This window comes from Trachurus japonicus, chromosome 18, assembly GCF_045865225.1.
Source record: "Trachurus japonicus isolate A0001 chromosome 18, Traja_1.0".
NCBI lineage: Eukaryota > Metazoa > Chordata > Actinopteri > Carangiformes > Carangidae > Trachurus > Trachurus japonicus.
The window spans coordinates 21,943,940-21,966,954 of record NC_140924.1 but is presented as its reverse complement, the minus strand read 5'-3'; the positions used below and the strand labels follow the sequence as shown (position 1 = coordinate 21,966,954).

The 23,015-nt window shown below is 42.1% G+C and overlaps 1 protein-coding gene across 2 annotated transcripts in view; it reads left to right on the top strand.

Moving 5' to 3' along the window:
- Positions 1–525: 525 nt before the first annotated feature.
- Positions 526–23,015, top strand: part of LOC146969318 (protein Dok-7-like) — a 38,394-nt gene continuing 15,904 nt past the window's right edge. For both annotated transcript variants that reach the window (XM_085759224.1, XM_085759223.1), the window contains exons 1-8: positions 526–747; positions 847–892; positions 2,331–2,561; positions 7,213–7,413; positions 13,329–13,448; positions 18,630–18,728; positions 19,569–20,377; positions 22,779–22,827. In XM_085759224.1, the coding sequence (XP_085615350.1) occupies positions 694–747; positions 847–892; positions 2,331–2,561; positions 7,213–7,413; positions 13,329–13,448; positions 18,630–18,728; positions 19,569–20,377; positions 22,779–22,827 (1,609 nt within the window). In that variant the 5' untranslated portion in view covers positions 526–693. The remainder of the gene's footprint in view (positions 748–846; positions 893–2,330; positions 2,562–7,212; positions 7,414–13,328; positions 13,449–18,629; positions 18,729–19,568; positions 20,378–22,778; positions 22,828–23,015) is intronic.

The window sequence follows — 23,015 nt, the reverse complement described above, 5'->3', positions numbered from 1 at the left end:
AACTTTCTCACACACTCGTTCAAAGATTTACTGTTTTTCCTTCAATAATATAGTTCTGTTTTTTAAATGTTTTCCTTCCTTCAGCTTCCAGCTGTCACCTACAAATGAACTTTGAACAAAAATGGAAGAAAACTAAAACATCAATTAACCACAAAACAAGCCAAACCTAAGAAAATGATAGAATAATGGATGCATTTCTCAAACTTTTTAAATCTATGCTCATGCTTTGAGGACTATATGTTCAGTTCTTAGTTGTTGTTAAGCTGTGTTTCTCTTTTCCTTTATTTTAACAAGTGCAAGTAAACGCATCTCAATGTCATCAAACATTGTGTTATCTGTGGTATGAGAACCATGTGAATTGCTTCTTACAGTTAGTTTTCTCTGGTGCAGCAGGTGGTGTAAAGCAGCCCAGGTGGCAGCCACACACACACACACACACACACACACACACACACACACACACACACACACACACACACACACACACACACACACACACACACACACTGACAGACGGACAGACAGACACACACAGAGACAGACGGACAGACAGACAGACTGTGGTCATGCCATTTTCCATGTGGCTTGCTGCTGGGGGCGAGTTTGCGCCCCACAAGCAGAGAGAGCAGCTATTTTGAAAGTGACCCCTCATTCAGGCAGCGACTGTGCAGCTGTCAGGAACTATGACTGAAGATGACGGATTCTGTTGTCGTGGAGGGATACGCCAGACTCAGAGATGGAAAAAAGGTGTTTAGCGTCACTTAATTTCGCACGCGGACACGGCAGAAGTTGTGCGGCGCTCTTTGATCTGTGCTTTAAAAAGTTTGTTTTGCTCTTTTTCTACAGTGGAAAACTAGGTGGCTCGTTCTTCGCAAGCCTTCGCCTGTAGCAGGTAAAAAAAAACATACCGTCGTTTAGCGGCCAGAGACACATTTCACTTCTGTTTATCGCTATAAGCTTGAATTATGTCAAGGTGAACCTGTAAAAAAAGACGGTGAAATTAATGCGCAATTCAGCTGCGCCATTACGGAGCCTGGAGAAGGAGCTGGACGTATCAGGTGCTGCTGCTGCTCGGCGTGTGTTTTCATGGACCTCCCTGGTTTGTGTTTACAGAACACGGGCCCAGACCGTGAACTAGTCACAGGAACATTGAATGATATGTGGAATAAATTCAGCGAGTTAACAGAGAAAACAAAACAAAAACAACGCAACAGGTTCCACAGTTGGCACGTGAGGACATTTGTTTTCTTTTCAGTTGACTTTTTTGTGTAAAGTTTGGCTCTGAATCTTACGACCTTTGTGAAGTTAGCTTTGCCTTTGAATAAGAAACCGTTTTTTCTTTATACTGCCAGAGTGTTGATGTAATTCATGCAAAAGTGTTGTTTTGTTGTTACATTTTCATGTAGATATGTTTTTAAATCTGTAGCCTATAGGGCTGTTGTGCAGTGTGACATCATAAGTGTCAACAATTCATTGCCTGAAGACTTTAATATCCAACAAAAATCAAATAGCCTAATCAGTTTAATATATTTTAAATGAAAAATAACCATTCACACTGAAACGTCTGCCCATGTAATTGCAAATAATGATGCTATTTGCTCATGGTGGAGCTCTAATATCGTTCCACTGGCTTTGATTTGACCCCATCATCAAAGCTAATGTGCTAAAGAGTGATAGTCTGGGCCTTGCTGTATTTTTAGATGCATCATGAATGTGCAGTTAGTGAATCTGGACCTGCTCTTTAGTCACATTTACCAAGCAGGCTTCAGGTTGCCAGAGGAGTTTCAGGTTATCTAAACCCCTTGATTTGATCAATTACGTCTGGCCTGTCTGTTCTCTGTTGAGAATAAGTAACGGCGATGATGATGAAGTGTCTGTATTACGTTACACTGCACCTCAGAGTGGGTTTCTGCTGCTGCGCGGCTTAACATGCTCCACAGGTTGGACTGAGGTTGAGCTCTGCTCCTCCTCGCATCTTTGATGTCAGTGTTATCACAGCTGTCTGTGCTCAGCCCTCAGTTATGTGTGTGTGTGTGTGTGTGTGTGTTCATGTGATGGAGACACACACACACACAGCTTGTTTGGTCAGTTGACACTAATTGTTTGAAGGTGCCAAAAGACTAGAGGACAGTGTAGCACCTACTGTGTGTCAGAACACATCTAACGAGGGATTTGACATGAACTCAGGGTATTAATTGAGGATTTCAGCTTCCCAGTTATTTTTAGGCAGCAGGTATGTTTTGACATCGTACAAACCTGTAAAGTTCACTCACTGCAATCAATCAAGAACCATTTAAATCTCTCGTATCATCTCTGTCTCTCCCTCTCAGATTGCCTCGTGCTGCTGGTTTTCAAAGACAAGTCCGACAAAGCTCAGGGCAACAAGGAGAGAGCCAGCGTCACCTTGGAGGAGATCTGCGGCCTGGAGGCTGGACAGTGGTATGAAGGCGTGGCTTTCACTCTGGTCATCCTCTGCCTGAACCAGACGGTGCTGCTGGGCTTCGACAGCAGGGAGGCTGTGCAGGCGTGGGACGCCCGCCTCCGGTACAGCCTCGGGGAGGGTGAGGAAAATCTGTTGTTGGTGCTTTTTTTCTTTTGTTACTCCAGTTGCTTCGGCTCACAAAGCAGAATCGTATTTGACCTCACTGTGTTGCAGCTTAAGCAATTCTCAACAACTAGATGAGTTCATCCATCATGCTGGCAGCTTTCAGTGTTTGAAATTCACCGCAGTCAAAGCAAAAGTGCCCCATCATTTGCCAAACCCGTGAGAACTGCGAGGAAAAGTTAGCATCTTTTGTTTTGTAGAGAAAGAGATCCAAAGTTCACAAGCTCAAGGAGAAACAAGTGACTGTAACTGCTCAGCAGCCGCGGCACGGTCGGTACAAGAACATATTTAAATGCAGTTTAAAGTGGTGGTGGACCTCAGAAAGAAGAAGAGTTTCCACTCGCTGCTGTTGGGTGATACTACTGATCCTTCAGGATAAACAGCTGCTGGTGGTGTTGATATGTCTCCAGTCAGATGGAAAAGATGCAGCAAGATGAGGCAATTTAAAGGCTGCAAACCGGGTGATGCAGAAACTGATGGAAAGGTGGCGATGATGTCGGTTTCATGTATCGATTTAAGGACGGATGTTGCCATCTTTGCATCTCATCAGTGGACATCTGAGTCGCGCACAATGCTTCTCCATCGCAGCCAAGAGTAAAAAAAAAAAACATTTTGATGGGTTTTTCAAAAATTGAAAATGCACATAAATATAAAACTCACCTTAGATTATTCTGCAGCGAAACGGTGTCACCACACATCGTCAGCAGACTCTGGTAGAACGACCTTAACAGTCCCTCCGCGGCGGCAGCGGCGCCCAGGAGCTTGATTTATGAAAGGCATACAGGTGATCAGCAGGATCTCAGGCGAGCTCCTCTAGTTGACCTGCAGAAAAATTGAATAGGAGGCAAGACTTCAGAGAAGCAGCCGTTTCTGCACTGATGATTTATTGAAGCGAGACATCAACGCGGTGGAGTAAGTCCGAAACAAAAGGCATGAATAATTGACTGGATGTCAAGGTGTGAGAGAGAGAAAAGGGGGGATCATTTAGAAGTATTTTGAAGATGGAAAAACAAGAACATGACAGGGGCTTGATGATATCTTTAAGAATCGTGTGCTTCCAGATCTCTTTATTTATTATATAGGTTTTTAGTTCCTATTGGTTATTTGGTTATTTATTGATATCTTTTTATCTATTTACCTCACTGGTCCTGAGAAACACTTTTTGTTCTCTGTTTTTAACATAAAGAATCTGAATCTGAATAATGACGAGGAGTTACATCTGCAGGCGATTATTAATCAGTGTTTATGTTTTTTGACTCATCGTGATGCAGGGAGTTGTTGATGCAGTTAAGGATGTTTATGAATGACTCTGCAATGTTGTTGGATGTGAAGCTGCGCACTAAGCTTAGTGTATCCGTAGGTTTACAGAAGGTCTTCCCACATTTTGCTTCTGTTTGATTCATTGGAGTGAAATTGAAAATGTAAAATTACTTATACATTATGGTCACCGACTGTCCTTTAAAACAGTGGTTCTCAAAGTGGGGTCCGGGGACCCCCAGGGGTCTTTAAGAGGGCTGGGGGGGTCCCCAACTTTTTCTAGAAATTTTACCACTTTTTTTCCTGAAATATTACAGAAATTTCTCCAAAAATTCACACCATTGGCTCTAATTTGAACGGTATTCAGTCCAGTGTGGTCTAATTTCTGTCAGATTTGGGGTCCTTGATGTAAAAAAGTTTCAAAACCACTACTCAAAAACACTGTACTCTAAAATCCTGCCTTTTATTTTTAATGATAATGAATTCCTAACTTATTATTTCTAAGAAACATGTCTTAATTCATGGTCAGTACAGACACTCATTGACATGTATATGGTCTCCAGTGAGGATCTGTTACACCAGTTATATAATTCATAAACAAATGGGAGCTATTAATAGGTCTGGACTGTTGAGCTGGTGGCAGGGGTTGAGTTGAATTTTTAAAGCAGACACTTAATGACGTTGTGTTTACAGGACTCGATTGTGCGGAGGAGTACGTTGTGCTTAAATTGGCCGATGTTAAAAACTATCTGTGTATGTTTTTTATAGACGCACCTGTGTCTGTTCAGGCTGGCATGTGTGTTGAGAGTTAGATGAAAGTGTGTGTTGTCACCATGTGTGTGTGGGTGGCCTGTTGCTTAATGCCGCAGAGTGAGTGGAGTGTGTCCAAACCAGCAGAAATGTCACCTGCCAGCCCGCGTGCAGGGCTTTTGTTGTGGCGTGCGCCCGCGGTATGAATCTTCCTTAACCTGAGAGTGATGACGAGACGCGACTGGCCGACATTTCCTCATCATCATCGCCTCCATCAATCTCACCTGGTCAAGTTTTTGCTCGGCACAGTAAAAAAACAAAAAAAAACAAGCCTTTAACTCAGTGCTGCCGGGGAACTCCACACATGCTCTGAATGAAATCCCACAAAAACACACGGACCAAAACAAAACAAAACACCAAAAAAAACCCTGTCAAACTTTGTTTTACTTAATTCTAATTTTACATCCGATTATAGACAATACACAGATGTTTATGACAGGCTTTGATCGATTTGCGCCGGGCTTCAGATCTTGTTCCCGTTGAGCCTGTCGTGCTCGGAGCTCGTCTTGCTGAATTGATCCTGCGTCTAATCAAATCCACACCGAAGTCCTCATCGTGTAAGGACGCAGAGTTTTCCACCCCCTTAAAAGTTTGACTCAAATTATTTTCAACTTGACATGTCAAAGTCAGTATAATGATGCTCCCTCCTATTCCGTGTTGACATTTTGAGGAAAAAAAAAAAAAAAGATCCAGTTATTCGTTGTCTTGCTGAGAATTGGATGAGAAGATCAATACCACTCTCATGACAGTGTGGAAAATATGAAGCTACAAGCACATAAAGTAGGAAGACTGTAAAAAAGAAAAGGTACAGCTAAAAGGATGGACTACCAGCATCTCTAAAAGCTCACTGAGCTACACAATTTATTAGAGTCGTTTAATCTGTGCGAGAAAACGGTGTAAAAAAGCAACACATTGCAGTTTTGGTGTCACTTTTTTTGGACCGAGCCGGCTGTTTCCAGTGTTTATGTTATGATGAGCTGAGCAGATGCTGCTTCCAGCTCCATGTTTACTGAACACACATGAGAGCGGTATCGATCTTCATCTTCTTCGTCTTCTTCTTCTAACACTTGGCAAGAAATCAAACAAACATCCCGTCTGTCGTAGCATCCGCAAATAAACACCTCACTGATCACTCTGTGTTGCATCTGGACATATACGTGTGTGTGTGTATATATATATATACAGTACACACGGTATGGATGAGTATGCAAGTACTGTCCATGCGACCATGTGCTCAGAGTGTGGATATATGCGTTTTTATGTGAGATATGCAAATGTGCTTAATGAGAATCAAGAAAGGTTTCTTTGTTCCAATCTAGACTTTACAAGTACAACAGCAGTGTTATTGCAAAAATAAAGATTAAAATTTTGAAAAGTAGTGTATATTAGGGATGCACATTTTGAATTTTTTTTCTGACCGATAACCGACGCTCGTTAACCGATTATTAACCGTTAACCGATAAGATTAAGACACAAAAAAATAAAAAAATGTATCACTCCAATTTTTTTTTTTTTTTTTTTTTGCCGTTAAATACACACGTGCGCCGCGACAGCTGATCAGTGCGCTCTGTCACGGCTGATCGCGCTCATATGGAGGTTAGATCGTCCAATAACTGTTTTTATAAAGTGCAGCCAAACACCAGGCTGAAGGAACAGCAGAGCTCCTCTGACAGCTCCTCTATGGAGCTGCAGGAGAGCTGCAGGTGAACAGGCTGGAGAGCAGCGACGTCCTCGTCCTCTTTTTTTTTTTTTTTCTCAGCGCCGTAGTTACAGGTGATTCACACCTATGTCCATGTAGGCTATATTTATTGTCTGACCTTCCTTCACTGGGGCTGCTGCTGCACATACCGTCAGTCCTCCTGTGTAACTTTTTGCTGGGAAATATGACTGAAGGCACGTGAACTCTGCACGTGTCGACACGCCCCCATGAGTTGACGACATAAGGAGCTAATAAAATAAATAAATAACCGATAGTATTAATCGGTCAAAGTTCTTGTTATCGGTTAACGGTTAAACGGTTAATCATGTGCATCCCTAGTGTATATATCTACGAAGAAGAGCTATATACATTTCTATATACGCAAAATACAAGAAATAGGGTCAGAGGAAAAAAAGCAAGTACTATAATAGCCAGATTGATTGTCAAGTAGCAGCAATAGTGTACCATGAATGCCAACAGCAGCCAATTTGTAAACAGCAGCAATATTATATATATAAATTATGTCAAGTGTACTGTGTTGTATCCAAGCAGAGCAGTTGCAATGGCGTGTGGTGTCACCTCAGCCATCATGAATCCTTATTGTAAAAACTAGTTTTACGTGCCACATTGTTCATTTCTTTATTCTTACTTCCTGTTACAATCTTCTTTACTTTTTACTTTATTTATCTGGTGTAGAGAAGTCTCATCCAGTGAGATCACAGAGCCCTGACTGGAGCAGTTATATTGAATTTTCAAAGTTAATTGATAACCATTGGATCAAACTTGAAGTTGCTGCCATTGTTCTTTCTTTAGTGCTATATCAGTGTCTCTGTTTGCTCAGTTCACAGATTCAGTGTGGGAGTCTTACCAGGGACCAAGTTGGAGAGCGGACCCGCCACTCTTCATCTGTGCAACAACCTACTGGCTCTGGCCCGGGACGTCCCTCCCGTCATCATCGGCCACTGGAACCTCCCAGACCTGCGCAGATATGGACCCGTACCCAACGGGTTTGTGTTTGAGGGGGGAACCAGATGCGGTTACTGTAAGTTCATCACTGCTTCTATTATTATTTCTACACGTCATTCAGATTTGTTTCATTTGGTTCTTTAAAACATTGCAAGAACTGGTTCCTAGGCTCAAACATCACAATATGTTTGCAGATATAAAACGTCTTGGAAGATTAATGAGCAACAGACATTTGGTACATAGGCAGAATGTACTGTACATAATCAAAGGTTTTAATGAAGAAGAGCGTAAAAAATCAGTCCATAAACAGAGAAAATGAAACATAACATTTGATGATTCTTGATGTTCAGAAAACAGAAAGACTCCGAGTACGACCACGTTAATCACTATCTTCATCATCTCGTGGCTGTGATGTCTCTGGTGTGAAATTAGGTCACGTCATTAGAGGCTAATGGCTCATTAAATGGTGATATGAGCCTGTGTTTTCCTTATGTGTATCTCAAACAGAGCAATTAATCACTGGGCTGTGATTCACTCGTACCTTTCACTCATCAGTGGCCGTTTCATAGCGAGGAGAGAGAATCTGCCGTTTAAGTTTGAGTCTTTTTATTATAAGTAATTAGGTCGTTCTGTCTTCATTTTGCTAATGCGGTTTGTGCAAAAATATATAACATATATTTTTTTTTCTGCTTCCCGTGGCTGCAGCAGTAAACAATCTGCAGAAACAAATCTTTTGGTCCAGCAGCCCGGAGAAAATTGATCATCCTGGCTGCAGCAGCTCATTTCCCTCCCAGGCCTGTTTTTTTTTTTTTAAGTTAAGGATTGTCTGGATGAAAAGTGGCTGTCTTAAACGGAGGGTTTTTGATCACTCTGTCGTTGTCTGTAATGTCTCAGCGGTGAATAATTGATCAACTGTGGACAAATGAATGTGATTCATGGAAGGGACCAACCAAGAAACATGAAGCCATTCAGAAGCTTCTGTCACATTCTGGATACATGTTTGTGGTATTATATTTATAATAGTCATAGTTAAAGTCATTTGGCTTTACCTTTCAGAGAAGCTGTCAACAATAATGAATATAGTTCCTTTTTGATTCAGCTCATTCTCCTTCCTCAGTGTGTTTTGATGGATTTAAATCATTTTGCCGCCGTGGATGTTTCAGGGCTGATTCCTACGTTCAAGCGCCTCCACTTCCAGCTAGCATCCCGGTGTCAGTTTTAGGATTAGTGGGTTGATCTGAGTCACTGGATGTGTTCTCCTCTATCTGCTCCTGCATCTGGCCTCCCTCAGGGCAGACACATTAAGAAAAAAATGCTCAATGGAATTTTATGACATAAAGAGAAAAGAGCCTTCACATGTGTTTTATCTCTGCCAGAAGGGTGAAATGTGCAGATGCAGGATTTTCAATGGGTTCTTGTTTAACTGGCTCGTATCTGAAAACCATGTGATTGTGATGTTGATTGGGCAGCTAATGGCCCTGCAATGTACTCCTTCAGCTCCAGCTGTTGTTTCATTTTGTTGCACCGGAATAAAACTTTTCATATTAATCTTCAATTCAGAGTTGAGGATGTGTTTCCTGGCTCATAGAAAAAAGTTTCCTGCTCTCATTCTCGTTGCTTTGTAAAGTATCTGGACGTCCTGTAACTTTTGAGGCTGTTTTTGTTTTCTGTTTTTTTTTTTTTCGCTTCTGCTTTCTGCTTCGTTTCTGTGAAGGAAAATCTTCAACACTTCAGTTCAGTCTATGACGATGCCTCTGGAGCCTTATCAGATGGGTTCAAGAACCGCCAGTGACACCGTGGCTGCACCTAATATCAATTATGGCGTTTTTCCACTGCATGACTCAGCTCGACTTGACTTGACTTGACTTGACAGCGAAAGCTGTCATGATGTCATCTTGAACGCAACATGCAATTGTGGATATAGAAAGGGATACGAAACAGAGAAAAGTCTGCACCTCCTCAACTGACCTTGGCATCGTGTTAAAGAAATAATACAAGGCTGAGGGTTTGGTTACCTCGACAGTGAGCCGTGCACAGTTGTTGTTTGGATGTACATGCTCACGTTACCCTTTGGTGTGACATCAGTTTATACTTGGAGCCTTGGCTGAGGTTTGATCAAGTAGGCATTTGTTTACTACCCATTAGCGAGTCTATGAGGCCTGTGACTGGTTGCAGTCTTTTGTTATTGTGACTATTATTATGATTGTATAATCCTCCTTGAAACTACGGTGGCCCTTAGAGCTCAAAAACACACACATAAGGACACAAATGTGCTTCCTGGGGACACAAACAGTGACAGACCACAGTTATTAGTATTTTAAAGCATGCCTCATGTTTGTTTAGTTCATCATAACATCAATATACAGTAACATGATTCAGATCTCTTGCAAATATGTTCTGTACTGTAATTGTGAGATGTCGTGCTAATGTGATCTCAGCGTGCCCCAGCCGTGTCCCTCACTTTTTGTGTGTTTTTTTAATTCTATTTTTTCTATTTTTTAATTAGCTGTTGCTCTCCTGTGGGGCTGTTGTCAGCCAGACACCTGATCTGAGAGCATCAGAGCCGCCAACAGAAACAACTCCCACTGTCCACACGCTACCGTGCTGCCCTCCGTTTCCATCATCCACTCCTGTCACACTTAGTTTTGCAGTTTAGTCACTTTATAAATGATGTTTCTGCCCCGAGCAGTGGAGGCTGTCATGGCAACATATTAATGTCCACTGGGAGATGAGATTCAAAAAATAAAAAATAAAAAAATAAATCGCAGCTTGTGCTATTTCAGTGCTGCGTGAGTGCGAGTAATATCCAAATATTAGTTTTAGAATTGAAACATTAGGCTGTTAGAGTTGATTTGATTTGTGCAGCTCAGTAATGGAGAGAATACGGCATCTAAGGCGCTGAATTCATCTCTTTTTTTCGTCTCATTTGCTCGTCGTGTTTTGTTGTCTGAGTTGGAAACAGAAAAACAGCTGCTTCATGACAGCGAGGAACATACTGGAGGAAATAATTCGGGATCACCCCCCCGCTGCGCCCCCAAAACCCACCGTCACGTGTCAGCTCAGAGAAGCTGTTTTTGAGGAGTGTGAGTTATCCCTAAGCTCAGATGTAACACTCATGGTCGTGTGTGTGTATGTGTGTGTGTGTGTGTGTGTGTGAGATAAGGTAAACCACAGCTGGGAATAGGCACGAAAGCATTAAAGAGAAGAGTGTGTGTCAACACCTGGAGGAGGAGAGGGGGAGGGGAGGGGCTGACACGGGGGGACACACCAGAGACATCAGAGCGTTTCGGACACGCGATGGAAACGCGACACTTGAGAATGTGATTTGTGATTTATTTAGCTCCATTAACTCTTCAGCAGTGACTCGCGCATAATGCAAAGAAGGTCAGGCATCACTTTTAGTTTCACTTGAGCAAATATGAAAAGAAGTGAGCGAACGCTGAGGTGCATCGAAAATGTCTGTGTGTGTGTGTGTGTTGAAGGGCGAGCATTCCTGCGACATGTTATCTCCCAGCACAGTTTATCCACAGCAGAGGGAGAACTGGACCTTCTGATCTTTATGTCCATGTCCTGCTCGATAGGTCATCTTCAGTGTGTAGTTTACAGTAGGCAATTCTGGGTTAATATGTGTATGTATGAATCTAAAGAATCAGAGCTGTAATAATTGTTCAATAAGTCAATGGACAGAACATTTTATTATCTTTTAACATCTTTCGGAGGTTTGAAGTAAAAAATACCGAACATCTGATGCTATCATGTCCTCAGATGTTGTTTCCCTCTCTTTTATCTTATTGAACTGTAAGAAACTATAAAACAGGCAGATAAAGAGTTAATTATTGTAATCATTAGTTGCACCTTTGTACTGTATATAAAACACTAGTGTAACAGATTAGTTTAATAATGAACTATTCCTGTAGCTTATCAAGTGATGCCAAAGATTTCCTGGTATTGGCTTCAAAACTTCTAACACTGAGCAAACATGACACAGTGGCATCAGTTGTTTCCATATGTGGTCCTGCCACAGACTAGTTTCATATTAGATTTTACCTTGTCTTGTTTCATTATGACAAAGACATCAGTTCACCTCAGTTCTGCTCTACAGAAGTTTTTTTTTGGTGTTTTCCTACTCCTCATTTTAGTTTTTGAACTCGCACTATTAGTGTTTATGTTCACTCCCATCAGCTCATTCATCCTCACCTCACAGCTGTCTGAGGTGATGAAGCTTTAAAAAGTGACAGTTGGCTCCCTGTGCAGCCTGAGAGACAAAGTGAATGACTTGCTGGAGAAGGAAGTGGAGGGTTTAGCATTTAGCTATTTTAGTGTTGTTTATGGGATAAGTCTTTTTTTTTTTAATAATGTGAATAATTTTACTAAAAATGAAGACATGCTTGTGTTGGTGAAGGCAAAGTTGAGAGAGAAGCTGTGACATTTGTTCATGAGGAGAAACTCTCAGTTTACTGTTTGTGTGTCTGGATGAATTTACTGCTGTTAAAAATAAAAGGCTGACCTGTAAAGATTCAAGCTAATTTACACTTGGTGAACAAAATTTAACAAGTGTTGCTACTTGTTATTGGTTAACAATAAAAAAACTAAAAACAAACTAAACTAAATACAACTCCGCCCACACTAGTACTTCTTTCCCAGAATGAGGGAATAAAATAGCTCCATAAAATGCTTCTTTATAAAAGAAGAATAGATATTCATATCTATTGTGTTTCTACATAGAATCTTTAACAAGCTCTGCCTCTTATTGTTTTTGCTGTTTGGCTCTGGCCGTTCACCTGATGTTCAGTCACCTGCTGTCAAAAGTTTGATGTGTGTAGGTGTGTGTAGGTGTGCGTCCTCACAGAAACAAGAGGAGGAAGTTTCGGCATCAGTCGTTCTTGTGCCACAGTTACATCTCTGATAATCATCACATCCACCTCATCATCGTATCACACTGTGCAGGTGATGATACATACTTCAGTCTCAACCGGTCTCAGACATCTTCACAGACTTTGCTGCTGACCTTTGACCCTGCTCAGTGCTCGGGGGGTTGTCAGGAATGTGATTGAGACCAGCCTTGACATGGGTGGTCTCAGGAAGAGGGCGACACAACGACCCTCCATCAGTGACACCTTGTAATGGGACAGCTGGCCGTATCGTCAGAGGGCGAGGTCAAGAGACCTCTGGAGAGCTTGACCTCTGACCTCTGCATCACTGCACCTGATTCGATGACAGTATAGATCAGTGTGGAAAATGAAAGAGGAGCCATAAAAAGCCAGTTAGATTAACTTTTATACTTGATAAAATGATGAACAGCAACGATGACCTCAGCAGGGAATCGACCCTCATTATAAACGACCAAAACCTGGCAAAGGATTCTGGAACAGAACTTTAGTCTTTGTCTACTTCCTTGATATTCTTCTTGTTTTTCATTACAATGTGTACACTTTTAGACTGTATTTTATTGATTTATTTATGTAAAGTATTGGTTTAGAAACAATAATTAATTAATGGATAGAAGGTTAATTGTACTGGACATTCTTTCAGTTAAAGAGCAAATTATTATATAGCAAAGACCCTAACCCTAATTATTGAAGAACTTGAAATGATACTTATCCAGTCTTTTGATAACTTTTAATAAATCAGTAAACAAATCAATCCATCAATTGATTGATCATTAGACAGTTTTCCTCTACCCATGTGCAATAATCTGATAACAAATCAAATACATAATTCAATCTCTACAAAATGTAAATATGAACCCTGTTGACAGGGTATATTTTCTATATTTTTAATATGCAGGGTAATGATATAATTTTTATGTTTATTATTTTTGTATAAGTTAAATGAAGCACTGTTACACTACAGTTACCTGAGTGACATTAATAAAGTATTCCTGACTCTGCTGCTGACAAACTGTGACCAGCATCAGTACCTTCCACCTGGTGCAGTGTGTACTGTATGTTTCAGTGCAACACGACACTAATAAAGTCTTGCTTTTTACAGGGGCCGGTGTTTTCCTGCTCGCATCTGCTGAGAGCGAGCAGATCAGCTTTCTGTTCGACTGCATCGTCCGAGGCATCTCCCCCACCAGGGGCCCCTTTGGCCTGCGGCCAGTTTTGCCAGGTCAGTACCGAGAGGTGTTTAATGCTGCTTAGCTGGGAACGGGGCTGGACTGCGTGTCAAGAGATCTCCACAGACGGGTGGCAGAGTTTAGGCGTGAGCGACTAAGGTGGATCTCTTGAGTGATGATTATGTAGATAATGACTAGCTGCACTGTTGCCAGGGAAGAAGAACAAACACTTAAATCAACACTTTCCATGATAATTGTAGCGAACGCGGCTCCTGTGCTTCCAGGGATTGATGTTGGTAGCGAGGTGCGCTGCCTTCCTGGAACCAAGCCATTTTTGGCAGAATGAGTCAGAGGCTTGCTCTGCGGATGGATGTGCTTTGATGTGTCTAAATTATGACTGACGGTCGTTTTTTAAAAATATATAATTGGGTAATCCTCTGAAGCAATTTATAATTTTAACCCCTGACTTAAGCGTACTGTGGTGAATGTAAAGCCGCGGGTGACCTTAACCATCCATACGAGGATGACTACTGTGCACGCTGTGATTATGGCGGCGAGTTCACTTGTCGCCTATGTATAGTTGAGTGTGTGGTGCTACTGGAGGACGGGCTCACTTCCAAATAGCCATTAGCTTTGTTTTACTATTGTTACACCATGGCCGTCTGGCAGGATCTCAGTTTGTACAGTAGTGAAGTGGTGGCGCTAACATGTGAACATCATGACCTCCATTTGTGAACATTTGAAAACTAAAGTGCAGTAAGTTTCCCAGAGTTAATAGGGTGGAATATTTTAATAGTGAGTCGGTTACAGTTGTTGGTGCATTTGTGTGATGATGAGTACTGAGCTCCAACCCTGTCCACCCTCAGCTTCTCTACTGCCAGCCGCTGTGCCAGTAAAGCTGACAGAATCTGGTTATTTTCCTGGCTTTAAAAAAAAAAAAAAGTTTTATTTTTCAGCACACAGCCTGCTTTAGGAGAACATTACTGTTGTTTAATTTCAGAGCTGGAAATGGATTAAAAGAGTTTTTTGATAGTAGTAATTTCTCACTGCCAAACATTTTCTGGCTCTGGCGTCGCAGCTGTGAGGATTTTCTGGTGGTGAACAGAAGACGAATATTCAGGGTCTGAGCTGCAGATGAAGATGAGGAAACAACTTAAGATGTTCTCTGTGTAAATTTTATGTAAATGTTACGTCAATATCCTAAATCAAAATCTAGAGCTCTTTCTGACAGTTCATGGACTGGGACTAACTGACTTAAATATCTTTACATTACGAACCAGTTAAACAGGTCCAGATGTATGCAACCTCTAAAACCGACTTTACACTTCCTGCACAACAAAGTTAGTGAATGAAAAAAAAGTTAGTTTGGATAAGTAAACAGAAACAAATGAGACAAAGAAGGAAAGCTAATGTAGGACAATGTCTGCAGGATAAAAATGCAACTGTTTGCTAATATTCTCGCTAATAAGGTTTGTAAAAAAAATCTTATTGCAGCTTCGCTTTAAATCTGATATAAACTATAAATTGTATCTTGGCATGTGGAAAAATGAACTTATGAATGATATGAGTCAACATCTCATCTACCTGCCTCTTCAAACTTTTACTCCATCCATCCCACACCTTCCAAAAAAATAGAAAAGGTGAAATTATCTCGGATACAAAGAATCACTCTCCTCTCTGTATCTTCTCCTGCTTCAATTACCCAGATAAAACATGTGGATGCTCCATCTAAAGTCACTAAAGCTGTTAAACATTATCTGCTCTCCCATCGTCCACTTCAACACCTCTGATTTTCCACTCGACCAGTTTCGAACATTTTTCTCACCCAGTCTGCAACTTAACAGAAAATGCGGGGCGGGTGAACTGTGTGTGTGTGTAGGGGGTTTCGCACATATTCTGGTTTTCTCACATCTCGCCGCCCCGACCGCAGGTTGAGCTCATACTCCTATTATTGTTGCGCGTAGTAGAATAAATAGCAGGGAGGATGTTGCAGGGGGAGCGCGGGGTCAAAGTCACAGTTCACACAAGCAGAGCAGCCAAAGCCTCCTAATCACTCCGGGCATGTATGTAACCTCATCCACAGGATTCCTCTGCTGCCTCCCCCCCTCACTGCATACTCACCAATCACTCCCCCTCCTCTCCCCTCTTCTGTTCCTCTTGTACTGCCTTATTTCTCTCTGCAGCTCGTCATTGTTACCCATGCGTGGTGTAGTGTTTTGACCTCGCTTTGCTCTTTGTTTAGTTTCCTGGGTACAAACTTTCAAATTTAATCACTAAAATGTTTTAGAAAAGGAAATCATGAGGCTTAAACTTAGATTTAACTTTTATTAACTTTAATTTTGGCTAGTTGTTATTATGTAAAGCCAATTTCCATTAACTTTTTGTTTTCTAATGAAATGCTGTCACATTCAGCTGATTTAGCTTCGACTCCTCATCTCGTAACCGTAAGATAACATCTCTGCAGCCTGTTTACAGCTCGGTGCCCTCGATGCCAGATACTAGAGCCAAAGAATCCTCACTTGGTCAAAGGGGAGGGGGCGTTAGAGGAGATTAGGTGGGATGAGCAGGCCGCAAAAATACAGCCGAGTGTGATAGGCTGCCACACCTGTCAGTTCAGCAGGTGCTACCCACGGGGATACGTGCCACTTTGGTCCGTTTGGCTGCTGCGCTGCATTTGGGGCAAGCTGGCAATGGCAGGGAAACCTGCTCAAACGGAGTGCAGGTGGCAAATGAGGCGGCAGGTACGATGGTGGAGTCTCCATCAGCTGATGGTCGAGCAGCAGCAGCAGCAGCAGCAGCAGCAGCAGGTGGTGGAGAGGCTGCGCTGAACTTTGATTTTGTTTTTCACAGCTTTTAAGCACTACACAAAACACAAAACCTTCCATTTCTGTCTGTTTGGATGCAGCTGAGACGAGCCATGTTTTATCTTTTTTATCAGTCTGTGTGGTTTTGTGTGGATGTTGTTGCTACACTTTTATTAATAAAACCACAGAAGCACTTAAGTACCAATAAAATACATCTATTTTTTATGTCAGATAAAAGAGAAAGACACATCTTGATGAGGAGACTGTTATTTAAAAAAAATATTTGTACACAATTAAATACTGTACAATACCAAATTACCAATTACCACTGATTGTCAGGATTGACAGGAACACACTGGTGCATGGCATATGTGTGACAGTTGTGTAAAACATATTGATTTTCATTTCAGTACACAAGTTTTTGTTTCAGTACCATATCCCTGCAGAAATAGAGATAAAACACCTGTTGATGTCATAATCACATCATAGCAGCAACATTGCACAAAACCAACAGCTTCAAGGCTGAATGTGAATATGATACAGGTATAAAATATATAGATACATTGTTTGGCTGGTTTTCACAGCCATGTGTAATAAGTGACATTTTTCCTGCAAAAAAATAAATGAGAAAGGAATTATTAAGGAAAAAAAATCCAGCATTCCTGTGACCATGCGATAGTGCCTACAATAAGTAAGTTATCATAATAGTGCAAATGTGAATTTAGGCCTATCTCTTCTGGAGATGAATTACTTGCATCTGTTTTTCAGTTCAGCAGGAAGCCTGGTCTTTGTATTTCTTTCTTTTCTTTTTTTTGTTCACCTGTGCTAAACTTAATTCCCGGGGAAGGATATAAACACGTTTATTCTGCATTGAAGGTTCCCAAGAGGCCTCTATCAGTATTAAATGGAAGATCAACCAGGACTCCTCCTAGAGCTGAGCACAATGCTACAATGAGTAATCAGGGAGAAGCTCCAGAGATCCTGTTTTGGAGATGGCGGAAAGATCTAGGACAACAATCACTGCACCTCTCCCCCCATTTGGCCAGTGAAGCTTCAGTGAGAGACACATGGAAGCTGTTGTAAATCTGCACAAAAAAGGAACAAAGACTTTCAGCCCTGACAAAATCAAGAATGAACTATTTGACCTCGATTCTGAGCGTCATGTCTGGAGGAAACCAGACATGACATCTCCAAACAGAATCTCTGGAGCTTCGCCAGACAGAGATCCTCAGATCTGTGCCGTGACACAATCCTGTCTCTGAGCTCTGCGGCTCCCTGAGCCTCGATCAGATTCTGCATCCTCTCCATTTTTTCTTTTTCACACCACCAGAGGAGCCAGTTTGTATAATCAGACAGTCACAGAATAGAAACCAATCAGGAGTAGAGCTAAATCATCTTTCCCACAGAGAAACTCCAGTGCTTTTCTCCTCCCATCTTAAATAACCGATCTGCCTCATTAACGAGCAGTCATTTCTCACTGTCGTCAGCACTGAGACGCGCGGTAGCTCCTCCCTCCCTGATAGCGACCGGCCTGAACCTCTGTGGTCCGGCCACCTGGCGAGACGGATTCTCACTCGCAAGATATCCATCTGTCTCGTAAGGTTACATAGTTTCCGTGTGCACTGTACATGAGACAAAGGACACTGGAGGCAAGACTCACCAAGGGCCTCAGAGTCTGTCCCAGTCCGTGTTTTTTTTAAATTTAATGACACCTTCTACACTGTGAGTCAATATGTCACGTGTAAGACGGGATCTTAATCCCTTAAGTGTTTGATATGTTTATCACATTAATATTTCAGGCTCTTATAGGTGTGAAAAATCGATCCGGTGTCGGGGTTGACCTTGGTGGTCCGAGGTACATTAGATCCTTGCACAGCACCGACGGTCTTTAGCCGCCAGCAGCGGAGCGCGTACCAGCAGAGCCATGTGGCAGCGCTATTAATAAACCCTGTAGTGTTGCACAAATGCTGCAAGGTGTTCCCCTGTGTGACCCTTTTCCTCGGCCCCGTCCATATTCTGTGTCTTACACTAACTAACAGGCCGCGGGGGCCAGTACACAACTCCGCTGCCAACGAGTTTGTTGTCCCGCTGTTTGTCCTCGTCACCGGGATCTTGTTTTCACGACGCCAGATGAAGAAGAGCGAGACCCTTGTGGTTTAAAGTGTCCCCTCTTGTTCCTCTGGAGAAGCTGGGATGTGTTATCACAGCTGTGTCACAGCAGTACGAAACCGCTCAGCTGCGTCACATTCGATCTCACCGACAACAGCGAGGGCTCAGAAAACATAGCCTACCTCATCATCACTTGTTAGTTTGCTGATTCACAGCCCCCTGCAGGAGATGGTTATTTCTTTTTATTATGATGATGTTGGTTTCTCAGGGAGCAATATGAGCTGCGGGTGAATTTATGTTTCTGCTGCTCTCCTCTGACAGATCCCAGCGCCAGTCAGACCAGCTCGGAGGAGAAGCTGAACCACGAGGCTCAGGAGCTGGAGAAACGACTGAGCATGCTCTCTCACAGGAGCAGCACAGGTAGAAAAAGCTGCACCTGTTTCACTCACCTTCATGCTTTAAAGGGATAGTTCAACATTTTGGCAAATTCGCCCACTGCCATAATCCCTATAGTCATAGCAGTAGGTTCGTTACCTTTTGATTGTTGGTGTAAGCTAATTTTAGAACGGTGGAGCAGAGCCGCGAGCTGCTCAGAGCTACGCTACGGTTTGCCTCATCAAACTCATTAAATACACAATCCAACAACTCCAAAATGCTCTCGTGGACAAGTTGTGACCTGCACATTCACCATGCTATGAGATAATAACGGAACGTTATGAGACGGGAGTTGTTTTCAAGGCAAATACATGCAAAACCGCTAATGCTTGTTCCCATCGGGGGCAGTTTTTCAGCAAGCAGTCTCTGCATGAGCCTCGTAGCGTAGCTCTGAGCAGCTCACCGCCGTTCTAAAAATAGCTTGCACCGACAATTAAAGGTAACAAACCTACTGCTATGACTATAGACTACAGGATTATGGCAATGGGCCAATTTGCTAAAATGTTGAACTATCCCTTTAAATGTGGATCTTTTAATACAGAATAGTCCCAAAGCATATAGTATAATCATTCTCTCACTGCAGAGAGCCTTCGTCCCCTCCAAAGAGTTCAAATGATGAATTAGCTTTTAATAATGTTGTACTTAGGTTTAAATTAAGTTTGCAGACTTGACATTATTCACACAGGTGATATTGTTCCTATTATGTGGAGAACACCAGAGAGAGGCTGCTGAGGGAAAACAAGCCTAATAACATTATGAAGCTTTAATATGTGTTATTGATGAAAGTCGTGTGTTTCCTGCTGACGAGATTTAATTTCTCCGCAGCCTCGTCCACGTACTGCCCGTCCGCCGGTGGAGATGACCGCAGCATATCCGGCTCCTCGGACACCTCGGACACCAGCCAATCAGACTGCAGCATCGGCAGCCGTCTGGCCATGTGGACCGAGCCGGCCTCCGCCCCGTCGGACAACGTCGGCCACGTTGCCGCCAAGGTGACGCTGCAGAGCGTGGAGAAGCTGTCGGTCAGCCAGGGGGCTGGCGGCCGGCCTCCGGCCAAGCCTCTCCGGCAGCTTCAGGAAATCGGGCGTCAGAACTCATCCGACAGCGGCATCGCCACCGGGAGCCATTCCTCCTACTCCGGGAGTTTCTCCTCCTACACAGGCAGCCTGGATATCACCTCCGGGGAGGACTATGGGTCGGTTTTCAGCCTGCCTCCACATTTGGCTCAAGACCTGAGCCCTTGTACGTGCCCCACTGTTCCCGGACACGAGTACCAGGCGCCAACATCACTTAGATATCTCTATGACTCTCCCAAAAATCTTTTACAAGGGGGAAATGTGGGTGCCAAAGACAATGAACCCCCCACAACAACTACAGACACGTCTGTGCCGACAGGTCTCACAATAGAGGCGATAAAGCTGGATAAAAGCAGCGTTACGACGTGTGAGCATCACTCAGAAACATCTGAAAGACAATCACAGAGTGAGCGCTCATCACAGGGCTCAGCAGAGGGGAGTAAAAAAAACAAGGTGGTGCCCCCCAGTGAGCACCCTGACCCCTGTCACATCTGCAGCTCTTTCACCTCTGTCCCCAAAACCATCGTCACCATCTGCTCAGTGTGCGGTGGATTTAAGGTGAGTGTTTGGACCAAAGCTTCTTGTTAACTTCTTGTTTTTTTGTATTTTGTATTTTATATTATTTTTCTGCACAAACATATCATTTAAAACAATTTAACAATTATTATGATTCGGATGTGCGAAGGAGAGGTATGAAACACGAGAGGGCTTATATGAAAACCTCACCCATGAAGACAGTAATCAAACACCACATTTGTTACAAACTAGGGCAAAAAATAAGAAACAATGAAATGACATTACTCACAGAGATAAGTGTTGAGTTTTATCTTAAAACAAAAATGTAATATCATCTTTCTTGGTCAGACGGTCTCCGTTGTGTAACCTGCTGTCGTGTAGCAGCAGTTTGTGCGAGCAGGCCTGATCATCACTCTATCATCTGTTCTGTGGCTCGCTGTCAATATGACCTTTGTGCTATGGAGCGGGCTGACGGCGATGCCGCTTTGCATTTGGTGTCAGAACGACGAGCAGGCCCACGGCCCATCTGGCTGACGACTTAAGTGTTTGAGCAGCCAGTCGAGGTTGACGCTGTCGTTGTGTCCAGCAGATCTGGGCCTTGTGGGTTGTGAAAGGAGTCTTCTCCATTTACAACAAGTCCGTTGCTGAAAGATTCAGAGTTTCCTGGTGTTTTATGAGCGTTGTGCGTGTAAACTGAACTCATCAGGTTTAATCAGGTGTTTTTATTTATCGATAAGCTGCCAATTGAACTCATGATGAGTTGCTTTACTGGTAAAGTCTGAGTCAGTCTGAGCTTTGAGGTCTTTTACCCATGTTGTTTCTTTAGGTGATGCTGATTCTGAGCACGATCGATCTTGGTTTTAAGGCAGCAACTAATTTTCATTATCGATTAACTCGCTCATTATTTTCTCAACAGTTTGATCCGAAAAATGTCAGAGGATAATTAAAATCCCCATTAGAGTCTCCCAAGTTCACGTCGCTTGTTCTGCAACAATTGATCTATCATTAGATATTTATTGACAACTATTTTGATCACTAGGTAATCTTGTAAATAATTTTTGAATAATATAAAATATTCACTTTTAAAAAGTTTGAACCTGAGATTAAACTTTGAAATCACTTGAATGACTAATTTGTTATCAGTGTGATTACATATTAATTGGATGCCAATCAGTTAATAGTCTAATTACCTCAGCTCTACTTTGCCGCTTTCAGTCTGTCATCTCAGTGAGAGATGTATTAGATTTTAAACCAGTTGCATGTTTGAGATGTTTCCTGCTGAATGTTGCATTATTCATTCACAAATAAGAGATGATTGACAACTTAACTATTTAACAGATGATTTAAAGTAAAAATCTTCCCTCATTTGTTGCACAACAACTCTTAACTGTTGAGTATAACATTATTTTCTTTACCAATAGTTATGTTTGTTCATGTCAGTCGGTGTATTGAACTCACAGCTCCACCTGCTGGTGGTGCATTTAGTCTGGGATGCAAATTGCATCTGATTAACTTTTCATGTGTTTCTGGATAAAGTATGTCTCCTCTTTGTTCCCTTCAGTCCGTCTCCGGTGAGCTAAATTTAACATAACTTATTGGCCAGAAGCTGATGGATCAGGCTTTGGAGGGCATTTATCACCCTCAGCCTCGGCTACACAATCCACCCCTGTGGTGTTTATCGGCTCCCTGTTAAAGGACTGGTTCAAAACAAAAGAGCATGAGAGGCATAACTCAACACATGTCAATTCACATATTGGAGTATATTTATAAATGCATGAAAGTCATTTTATCATAACTAATAATCATATAATTTGCAATGGATCTCATTGTACATCAGTCATACACATTCAGATTCATGACACCTGTTGATGGGAAACATAAATATGAAAATAGACACACCTACTGTGGCAAATTTCTAAAGGATAAAGCTGTCAATAATCTAAATTATATATTTACTATGGATCCTGTTAACAAGTGTTGACTGATTAGAGTGGTTTTACTGGGTCATTGAGCTCCACTATTGTTCATAAACTAATAAAAAACTATTAAAAACACACTAGAGCAACAAATGTGCACAAACTCTCTAAAACATGCACAATTTATTCTTGTTTTTATAAACTCTGCTCAAAGTTAGCCTTTTCTTAAAATGAAACAATATATTAAAAACCCACTTATATAGATTTACATAATCAGAGGAACCTGTTGTGAAAGTTATAGACGTCAGAAAATACCATGATAAGAACTTTTTGGGTGTTTTGGTCTTTTCATGGGTTTACAATAAAAGAAATTATAGTCTGATCATTGCCAGCCTTTTCCTTTTTAGTGCCTCCTATATAAAACACCAGCTCAGATGTTTGCTCAGTGTTTATATTTAACTAAAGCATCAATGTGAGGCAGTTTGCATAAAGCACCAAATGACTTTATTTCCATTATAATTTCACAGGGGACACCGTGCATCCTTGCAGGTGGTTCAGTGACAGCAGTCGTACCAGGTAAGTGTAATCAGCTGAAATATTGCATGATCGCATGACTGCTAGTGTTTTCTTTGGCTTGCATGACCAGAATTGAAGCACGGTTGTACGCAGCAGCAGTGATGCAGCAGCCGCAGCTCGCTGATTTGATTTGGGTCAGGAATCAAAGTGTGTTGAAGGATTTTTGCCTCCAGAACATCATCTTTTAC